This window comes from Cibotium barometz, chromosome 37 (assembly GCF_041138505.1).
Source record: "Cibotium barometz isolate CiBa-2024 chromosome 37, ASM4113850v1, whole genome shotgun sequence".
In the NCBI taxonomy this organism is placed as follows: Eukaryota; Viridiplantae; Streptophyta; class Polypodiopsida; order Cyatheales; family Cibotiaceae; genus Cibotium; species Cibotium barometz.
In genome coordinates, this window is record NC_141082.1 from 6,100,100 (window position 1) to 6,110,754 (window position 10,655).

General features: G+C 40.3%; 1 protein-coding gene across 2 annotated transcripts; it reads right to left on the reverse strand.

Annotated features, from left to right (window-relative positions):
- Positions 1-3,654: 3,654 nt before the first annotated feature.
- Positions 3,655-9,256, reverse strand: LOC147616864 (TATA-box-binding protein 2). Of its 2 annotated transcripts, XM_086776508.1 has the most exons (9): positions 8,826-9,256; positions 7,836-7,923; positions 7,680-7,751; positions 6,549-6,599; positions 4,751-4,795; positions 4,572-4,664; positions 4,371-4,472; positions 4,196-4,269; positions 3,655-4,103 (listed from the first exon to the last, which is right to left on the reverse strand). In XM_086776508.1, coding segments are annotated over exons 1-9 (603 nt in total). In that variant the 5' UTR covers positions 8,903-9,256; the 3' UTR covers positions 3,655-4,102. The 2 variants fall into 2 exon arrangements, with proteins under 2 accessions (XP_086632634.1, XP_086632635.1); XM_086776509.1 differs by lacking the exons at positions 3,655-4,103; positions 4,196-4,269; positions 4,371-4,472; ... (1 more) ...; positions 4,751-4,795; positions 6,549-6,599 and adding an exon at positions 7,183-7,583.
- Positions 9,257-10,655: the final 1,399 nt, after the last annotated feature.

A 10,655-nucleotide genomic window follows, 5' to 3' on the forward strand; every position in this document is an offset into this window, starting at 1 on the left:
CGCAGTTGGAACAGGAAAAGGAGAAAATTCAAAGGGAATTAGTACATAATAAGGAACAAGGGGTGGTTGCAAGATCAGGGTGCCCAGTTTTGTCCACTCAGGCACCCTGTAAACAGTAAAAAAAAGGCATTTGTTTACATTTAGTGGCTAATCTCTCCTAGTAAATGAAGGAATTTTGTTTCAAGTTCTTTTGTTGGAACATCATATTCAAAGTTGGAAATATAGTTGCATAATTTGATTAAGCATTAGATAGTCAAAAGTCCTCATTTTCTTAGGTACAAAGTCAATGTATACACCCTGTCCCAAATTTGAACTGATTCCATAAAATGCTAATATCTTTTACATATAAACTCATATGAGATTCCCACTTTATACCTTAGATCTTCACATAATATGGAGCTTAACTTGATTTTTTGAAAAAATTTTAAGATATTTGTCTATTTTCTTTAAATATTTCAAGGTCTTTAAAGTGTTATAATATACGCCACTTTTTGTACCCACAATAGCTACCACTTAAAATCCTCAATCTTGTAGATCAAAAGAGTGGGTAGACACTGAGACATTAGTAGAATGTGGTGGTTAGTAAAAATTACAAATCCAATGATTGAATTTTTAATGATCTCTTTTTCAAAATTCTTCCAGACTATCAGAAGGCCTGTAAATATTAATAATCTAATTAGTAAAATTACATTTTTGATGTGAATCATCTAAAACCTGATACTCTCATCATAGTGAAACAAGTGGTGAATATATGATGTGTTTGTGCCTATCGTCGATGTATCATATTGGGATATGTTTACAGAAATAAGTGATGAGCAATGTGTGTGTTACACATAAGGGATCTTGTCAATATCATATTATTTTTTATTATTTGTGATTTGATGATGATGCAAGCATCACCAATTTTGGTATCGCACGAGATTTTTTTGTTGTTGTAGCATTTTCTTTTACGCAATTGAGGACAATTGCTTCCTCAAACAGAAGGATATATTTATTCATATTTTTATGAATTAATAATCTTACAAAAATATGTTTAATTTAATTTACACAGGATTTAGTTTAATGGAATATGTAAATGGGCACAAGATTAATGTATAGGTGTAAATGTGCACATAGTCATTTTATGTAACAAGACCCACTACCAATTTTATTTGGGCAAAGATTTTTATATGTATAAACCTTAGGAGACTTCATATGGTTAAAAATGTGTAAAGCAACACCAAAAGTGAGAACAAGAAGCCCAATTTGTACGCTCACCTATTCTTAGCTCCTTGGACTATTTTTATGAAATAAAATTCTCTAAATACTCATGTCGTGGAAGTGGTGATGGTGATGTTATTTTCTTTCCTTTGCTTTTGTGTTATGCTATGTTAATTAATTTCAATTTAATTCAAGTGTTTGTTTTAATTTTTTGATGTATTTTGTGAGTATTTAATTATTTCTTCAAGAAGATTAAAGGGTCCCGTAACAAATGTATACACCCATATCAAACCACACTGCCATGGATACTTTAAAGAAACTTAAATGACTGGTGAGTTGCTTTGCAAAGGTCGACTACTAAAGAACAAAGGAGATTCAAGTAGGCCATAATGCACTATGGAACATAGAGATATTATGAGAAGTGGCAAGGTGAAAAGGACCTACTTCATAAGATATTATGACAAGTAGTAACATGGGAAAGGGCTACTTCATGCACACGCCTATACCTACTTACCTTATAGAAGATTGAGCCATAGAGAGGAGAGATGTAGTGACAAGTGGAGAAATGTGGTGGAGAGACTACAATTGCTCTCTCTCTCTCTCTCTCTCTCTCTCTCTCACGCGTGCACACACACACTTTCTTTTTTTAGTCACACACACACACGCACAACACACACAGCGTACATAGCACCTCACGCACTTTTTTTTTGTTAGTCACACACACACACACAACACAATACAACACACACAACGTACACAGCACATGACTAGAAATAGAGCAATGGACCACAAGAGTTAAAAATTGGACATATACAAATATAGGGACTATGGACAAAGTACGCATAAGAGAGACAGGTAAAAAGGATTGTCCCCACTATCGTGCGAATACATTGAAGACATGCTAAGGATAGCACAAAGAAGTAGGAAGGGAGGCAACCATGCATAGAGACCCGTACTAATCTAGTTTGATGGAAATGGAAATTCCATTCAATACATAGAAAAGTTCAACCAAGTTTAATTGATGATCCCATCAAGGTCTATGCATTTATCCTTTTACTTAAACAAAGCATGCCAATGGTTTAGGTCTCAAAATCCGCTTGAAAAGAAGTAAACACCTTCATGGTTGAATTCTCACCCCATGGAGCCAAATGGAGTCCCCATCGCTCAAATCTATAATGTCAAGCAAGATGAAGGAGAACCCATTTGGGACTACATTGCAAAAGAAAAAGTGAGATGCGATCCCCAAGAAAGTCTCAATGATGAGTCACTCATTGACCGATTCATGATTAGTCTCAAGAGCACGAGGCTTCATGAAGGCAAGGCACTACATCTTTGATTAGTGTTTTCGCAAGGTTATTGACCTAGTACACAATTTGCAAGACATGACACAAAAATCAACCACCCAAATTAGGAGACCAGAGACGCATCATCCAAATCTCGAAAAGGAGCACAACTGCCACAAGATAGATTTCAATCAAGGACACGATCATAGATGAGTGCTTGTTTAATTTTGACAAAATATTATGAACCAAACCATACGCCTTTGCAAAAATAGGTGAGGATGTCTTGGTTGTGGTTGGCTCATCCTTGCTATGGTAAGGCCAAGACCACAACAATTTTTGTGCTCATTGCCAACGCTAGGAGAACCATCTCATTGTTGGTGCCAAGGAAACCTTGTAACGTGGACCTTGACACCGTCCTATGCTCCCAACGCTAAGGCAACTATCCTATGCTCCCAACACTAAGGCAATTATTAGTCCTACCCGCCCCACCAATTGCTCCTTAACCAACACAAAATTTCATGCCATGCTAGCAAAAGTCCTTACAAGACGTATGTACACACTGTCACCACCTCTATTATGAGCACAAAATCTGTCGATCAGACACGGTGATGGCCAAAGAACCTTAGAAGCAAGCAGCTGTAATATAAGGCAGGTTTGGAAGAACTGAATGAAAACACCTCGGAAAAGCACAGCAATTATCTGGAGAAATTGAGTGAATGATACAATTCAATAACCTATCTGATCTGTAGTGACAATAACCTTGAAAAGTTTTGTCACAGTTTTACAAGGGACTGGTCCATTGCCCTAAATAGTAAATAATCTAGAAGAAACCATACACAATTGTACCAACTCTTGCAACATTGGAAACTCTTCATCCATACAGATGACTTGAATTAGATTGCTAGCTGTGTGGCTTCATAGACACACTAACTTGCAACATGTAGATATAAAGAATTTTGCAATGTATAGCATCTGATTGGATCCCTCTCCATGATCCCCAATTACCTATTTCTTAAGAGCTTAAAACAATCATTGAAACTTTGGACCTAAACTTTCCTCTCCATGATCCCCAATTACATACTTCCTTGGAACTTGAATCATTCATTGGATCTTTGTTTCGAGTAAAACTTGAGAAACTATATTTTAAAAAATTTAAGTTAAAAAATTTAAGTTTTCACATGAACACTTCCGGGCTTTTACAGATTTTGAGTGTATTAACATTCATATTTAAGTCTGGAAGTTCTTAAATGAGTTGAAAATCTATGCGGAACAGCCTCACCGACAAAATACACGCTTGCTGACAAGCACAGCCACAAAGTGAGTAATTTTTAATGGCATGGGACTCCAATAATTCACAAACCGTTCCAACCACACAAAGAAACCTTCCGATGTAGTTTCTGAGTTTTTAGCAAAAGTAGGATCAATTGCAAACTCCCTTCTTGCAACAAAGCCTAGAGAAAAAATGAATGTCCTTCCACAGGATATCATCTCCCTGCTCGTGTCATAGGGGCACTTTCAACTGCTGTGTTACGTCAGTGCCACCCTTCTACACCCGCTTATAGTGCTTGAACAGCTCCAAGGCACTGCATGTAACAAGTTCACTCCATGCCAGTGCGCGGTCTACCACCCAAAAAATAGAAAAACCAACAAGATAAATAAGTCTCGTCCTATTCGGCACCCCAATACAATGGGAAAGAATTAAGGAGGTGTACCATTGCTGAATTTTCCTGAACTCAGTCAAAACGGGGTAAATATTCTCAAATGCATCATAAATTTCATCCCTGATCTGGAACACATTTCAAACCAGTAACTGTAAGGCAACTAAAAACAATCAAACTACATAGGGGGGGGCCTTTACACTGCATGCACAAAGGTGCATCTCAATACCTTTGCACCTGTCAACACAATCTTTCCGGAGACAAAGATGAGCAGCACAATTTTTGGTTGCTTCATCCGATAAATAAGTCCAGGAAATAGTTCTGGCTCGTACTGCAATCAATCTGGACATCATCGATAAGATAGCTCCAATGCAATGTAGTGCTGAGCAAGATATACAAATAAGATCAGGATGAACACCACATTACTTACACTTGAGAAATGCCCGTGGGCATACGCGAGACCTTCTAATCTTATGGGAAACTTCACATCACATGACCCCACAATATTCTGAATTTTGAAGTCCTGCAAAAAAACACTCCATCGCATAAGAAAATTTGAAACAAGATAAGGGCTAATGTAAGTGCTAAATATGCTGTTATGTGCCTTACCTTAAACTGAGCGGGAAAGCCAAGCTTCTGAATTATACGTGCATACTGCATGCCATAGGTATTAATCTCTCTCTCTCTCTCTCTCTCTCTCTCTCTCTCTCTCTCACACACACACACACACACACAACAAAGAGTGCACCCACAGACCCCGAAATGAAGGGCCTCAAAGCAATCACTTTACATATTCAAGTTTATTTGCCTAGAGCAACCATTCAAAGTGAAAACAGGGCACATGCTGGCACTGCTTGCAGCAATAATAGAAACACCATCAGCCATGTGATGTGATGTAAAATGGTGTGATGCAAGGTGACAATCATACATTCATCGCTTTAAAAACTTAGAGAAGACGGCCACACTCCTTAGGCAATCCAGCACAACAAGCTCTGAATAGCTGAAAAAGCTGCCTCCTCTTCAACCTGAGCGGAAATAGAGAGAGTTGTAACTTGAGAAAAGACTGCTATGATAAAGACTATAGAGAGATTCAAACACTACAAAATAACGTCCCCGCAGGAAGCCCATGCAAAAAGACTTTTCGACACAAAAAGTCCATTTGACCCTCTACATGCACACGCACAGTCCATGGCTGACAGGTAGGCATATCTGAAATCAATCCATCTATCTATTTATATATAGGCATATTTAAAATCTTTATTATCTTGCCTAATTGAACAAAAGGTAGGGCAACAGCACAGCCAACTGGAGGGAGGAGTAAGGCCGACACACACCCCTCCATCTTGTGGTCCAACAGGTGGCCAGGCAGGCCTGCCATGTTCAAATGCAAGTGCCTACCACCCCGCTGGCCTATACAAGCCTACTAGCACCTGATTGGTCCAATTGTCCGCAGGAACTACTTCACATGTTGCTGTCTGCCCTGCTACCCACTCTTCTCTCTGTCTGTCTGAAGGAGACCACCTGTCCATGTAGAGCTTGGCCACCTTCCGACTTACACGAGGATGATTCCAGGGTGCTGATATGCAGTAGGAATCGGCAAGTTTCACCCTCTTCCCTCAGCGTCAACTTGGATTCCACAGAGAAATTGGTTCTTGGGCTTTTCCTCTTCAATTCTCAGCCTCAAGGATTGTATGAAGAGCATTTGCTTGCAGTAGTTGTATCATTGCATTAAACCTCCGTATTAACACCTGCACTCAATGAATTGTTGCCTTACAAAGGCCAAGTGCAAGAACAGAGCTAACTAATTTGAGAATTAGTTAAAGGGGGGAAGGGGAGTATTAATGCTGTCTGGCTGCTCTGGTGGGTGACATCCTACTGGTTGGCTGGCTAACTGCCTCACAAGACCTTTTTTCCATGTGTCGATGTCCATATATAAAACCTTTCTTTTTCATCTTTCAAAGCAAGCTTTGAAAAAGCAAGGACAATGTCTCTGCTCCTCAGCATCTCCTGCAAGTTCCTAGCCATGATAATGTAAGCTCTTGCATCCTTTTAACCTCAACAATTGTGAGACAATCTTGATGTCTTGTATGCAGGCTAGAAGGAACTGTGGTTAGCAGTGTATTGAATAAGAGTTAGGTTAGCTGACCCTTACACTAAGGTTTAAAATTAACGAAGGCTCCCAATTTACACGTGTTTTTATACGTCAAGGCAGTCATTTGGATCTACACCAGCCCAAAGAGGAATATAAAAGCTTTTGGATGGCAGCAAATATTTGTTACTTTCAGGAATAAAAACTTTTTAAGATATTGATACAATCATAAAGACTTCCCTTATGAAGACACACAAACACACAATAGCACAAAAGCACCTTGGAATATCATCGTCAATAGTTGGGTATGCATTATACCTTCCTTGCTGCAAGCTTTGATTGCTGCTCACTCTTAGCTCCAGTGCACACCTGCCAAAAGAAGAACTTATATATATACAATTGTAAAAACAAAGGTTTTAACTGGAATGAGGTGTGATGAGACCAAGTCTTATAACATCACAGCCAACCCATCAGACCACAATGATGCATATAAAGTGCAGGAAAGGGGGCTTCAACCGGGGATATCTTGGTATGGAGCTCGAAGTGTAAACCACTACGCAACACTCCTGCAGGGGCAGACTGGCGTGCGGAGGGGGAGAGAGAGAGAGAGAGAGAGAGAGAGAGAGAGAGAGAGAGAGAGAGTTTATTTTAAATGGAAAATGACTCCTGGTCAAAATAAAGGAGTCGCTTCTCTCTGTGCGCGTGCGCGTGTGTGAAAGAGAGAGAGAGAGAGAGAGAGAGAGATCTGAGACTTGATTTTATATAAAAGATGACAACATTTGAAAGTATAATTTCAATCTATACAGAAGTCGCTGGTGGCTGAGTAAATGCCCTTGTTTAGACAGCAAACCTAGTTGTGCCTATGGAACCTGTTTTGGTGGCTCATAACATTTCATGAAATACAAGAATAACTTCAAAATAATTTTAAGCACAAGCAGATGTCTCTGCCTCTTAACTCCCATTTGAGACCTCACACCCCTCTCCTATGGCCCTATGGTGACCCTTGAAAGAAACTAATTTTCCTCTACATCCTTTTGCCTTGGGCATTTGAAGCCATATCTCAACAGGAAAATTTTGACGTCACTACAAAACCAATTTGTGTCAACTTCGAAACAGTTTTAAGCAACCTGGAAGTGACTGACACTGCTGTTCCATATTCACCCTCAACTTGGCCATCATGTTTCGTGCCATTTCTGTAATACTATTTAAGGTAACACTGCATGTGAGATGACACTTTTTGTCATGTGTACCCCTACTCAACATGGGTCCAAGTCTCCGTAACCTTTTCCATGTTTTCTCCAAGAGCTCGCAGGCAAATCCCTTTTGTCCCAAAAAAACAAGCAGCTGAATAATCTGTCAAACTCCAGGCTTAAAATCAAACTTCAACCAAGCTTGTACTTTCTTACAAATAGCTTAGTATTCTTTTACAGCATTCAGTGAAATGTTTACCATTTTCCCCGATGCAAATATCAGAGCTGTGGTCTTCGGTTCCCTTATTCGCATAATAACAGCGGCAAAACGCTACATCAAGTGGATGGCATAGTCAATGCAACAGGATAAAAGCAAGCATTAAACAACAAAGCATTCCAAATGGGAAAAACCAACCTTGGGGTTGTATTCAGCGTTCCTTGCATGCAAAGCTATGGTCTTCAAATCCAGCCTGCAATCCATGTTAACGGTGGAGACAATATTCCTGCAGCACCAAAAAGATTGTCAGAAAAGACCCTTGGCTTAAGTGGCATATTATACAGGGGTTTCCAAAGTCTTGAAAAATGGGGAATGAACTCAGATTATGCAAACCTACACAAAACTACACATGAGGAGTAAATGTACTTTCACCAACAAAAAAACACTCCTACAATAATTGGTAAACTCATCTATCAAGGACTTATCAATTCATCCCTCCATCGGTAGAGCAACCAGGGTTTATATTCCCAAATTTTGGCTGGAACTTTTGAGGCTCCAGAAAAAGAGTTTATCTCCCTTGATGAAACAACCAAGATTTACAACAGCACAAAAATTAGATTCGTACAAGAATGTAGGCCCATGATAAACTATGGTGGTGTCTCTCACATTACGACGAAAAACCATACTCTATATGTGCAAGTCCAAATGTGCTTTAGGCCAAACACAAAAAAAAAAAACTACAACTAGGCCTCTCCTACCAAAAAAAAAAGGAAAAAAAAAGGGCAAATCCCTTTGAGAAATACACCTGTTCAGCCTAATGTCTTTGGCATGAGTCCTATTACCTAGCCACATCAAAATTTAAACCTCCATATCAACCGGGTGTCATCGACATTAGACGAATCAAATGTTAGGACTGATGTCAACAACAATAACCTAGATGCACTCCCGTGCCAAATGTCAACATTTAAACCCAATCAGAAGCTAAGCTTAATGTCATCGACATTAGACTTGTCAAATCGAGTTGCCATAATTACAAATATTGAACCTAATCTCATAACCATTAGGCCTCTGGATGACCCCACATGCATAAAGTCTGATGTCAGCGACCACATGTGAGCCCTAGTCCTTCCAAGCCCGTAAATGCACCCTTTGCCCACATACGAAGGGCATAGTGTAGAATGAACTTACTGGAGTGTTGGCACGATCCCGGAAGGATGCTTTGCAAGATCGACTGGCTGGCTGCCTTCGAGAACCATCTCGGCCATCTTTAAATGCCAGGAAAGCAGTAAAAGGTTATGCACAAACAAATCTGACAGTGTACAGAACGCAGCAACTGCAGATAAATTAGGGTAAGGTTTCCGATCAAGCTGCCGAGTGGTGATAAGATGGGTCTAGGGTTAGGGCTTCACGTAGCGGGTCTGCCTTCGGTTCGAGTTGCGGTTCTCTGCAACCTACTATCTGATAAGGTTTACGGATCCTGAGAAACAAGATCTTTTGCTTGCAGGATTTGAAGGTGAAGGTGAAGGTGAAAGGTCCCCGGCTCGAATTACGGCAGCAGAATGCCACAACAACCGACAATATATATGGTGGCCGCTGTGCTTTATATGGGCCTCTAGGTTGAAATGAAAAGAAGCCTGCCTGGTATAAATAGCCCTGCATAGTATGACATGTGGAATAATACATGACAAAAAAAACGTTTAAAGTTGCATTCACCAATTTAATTAATGTAACGTTATAGCATAGCTGCTCACCTACTGGCACAGTGCACCTACACAACTGATGGTCCCTCCTCTGCATCTTGGAATGAATGTATGCCACTGGTGATGACCTCGCCACCAGAATCTTCCTCAATGGCTTGCTTGGCACCCTCGTCCTCAACCTCATCTTGTAGCGATCATAGTGCCATCCCATCTTTCGGGGCATGCACATGCTAATGGGCTTGGAATATTGATAAGGCACCAATCACTTGTGGCGGTTTCTTTTGCTCCCTTTTCCTCTTTGCCCTTCTTGCACGTCCTTGCACAGTGCTTTCCCTTGCACCCTCTTCATATTGACGAGAGTTCACTCCTCAAGTGGTCCTCTTGCATCATGCAGTATTGCACCACGCCAAGTCCTCATGTCATGGGTATGATGAATCAGTGAAACTAGGTGGTCTCGCCGAAGCACTCAATCCACCATCGCTAGCAATGCCTATATCTACAAGAATAGAAAAAAGGAGACTAGAAAAGACAAAGAGTGCATGATTCATTGGATGGTGTAAACTCTAAAGCATCAACCTATCCACACACACACTAGTATAGAGTTGCACGAGGGAGAGAGTAAAGAGAACGCTCAATCTATTGCATGAATGGGAAGATTATTACAACATGAGGAAAGCTGACTTATACTCTTCACAAGTCTTCTCTCACTAGGTTATCTGGGAGTAAGTGACTCAAGGGCCCCCACCATTGCTAGTTCTAAAACTTTTCATATGATTGGCCTTTTATCTCCTTGTGTTACAAGGTTGACACCCAAGATGTGTGATCATCCCAAGAACACTTACAAGATAGTAAAGACACTTTTACATTATAATGAAGTCATATGAAGAAGTTTTTGGTGGATTTAGACCAGACATTGTGATGGGGACATGGCAATTATGTCCATAAGTTGAGCGCTCCATGTAAACTAGATGAGTTATCCCCCTTTGTGATGTCAATCCCATCCTCAAGATTGACATCACAAAGGGGTTGAGCACTCCATGTAAACTAGATAAGTTGCCCCCCTTTGTGATGTCAATCCCATCCTCAAGATTGACATCACAAAGGGGTTGAGCACTCCATGTAAACTAGATGAGTTATCCCCCTTTGTGATGTCAATCCCATCCTCAAGATTGACATCACAAAGGGGTTGAGCACTCCATGTAAACTAGATAAGTTGCCCCCCTTTGTGATGTCAATCCTATCCTCGAGATTGGATTAAAGTTGTGGTCCGTAAGGAGGTGGTGATGACGGGCTTGACTATAAGCACTACAGATGTAGA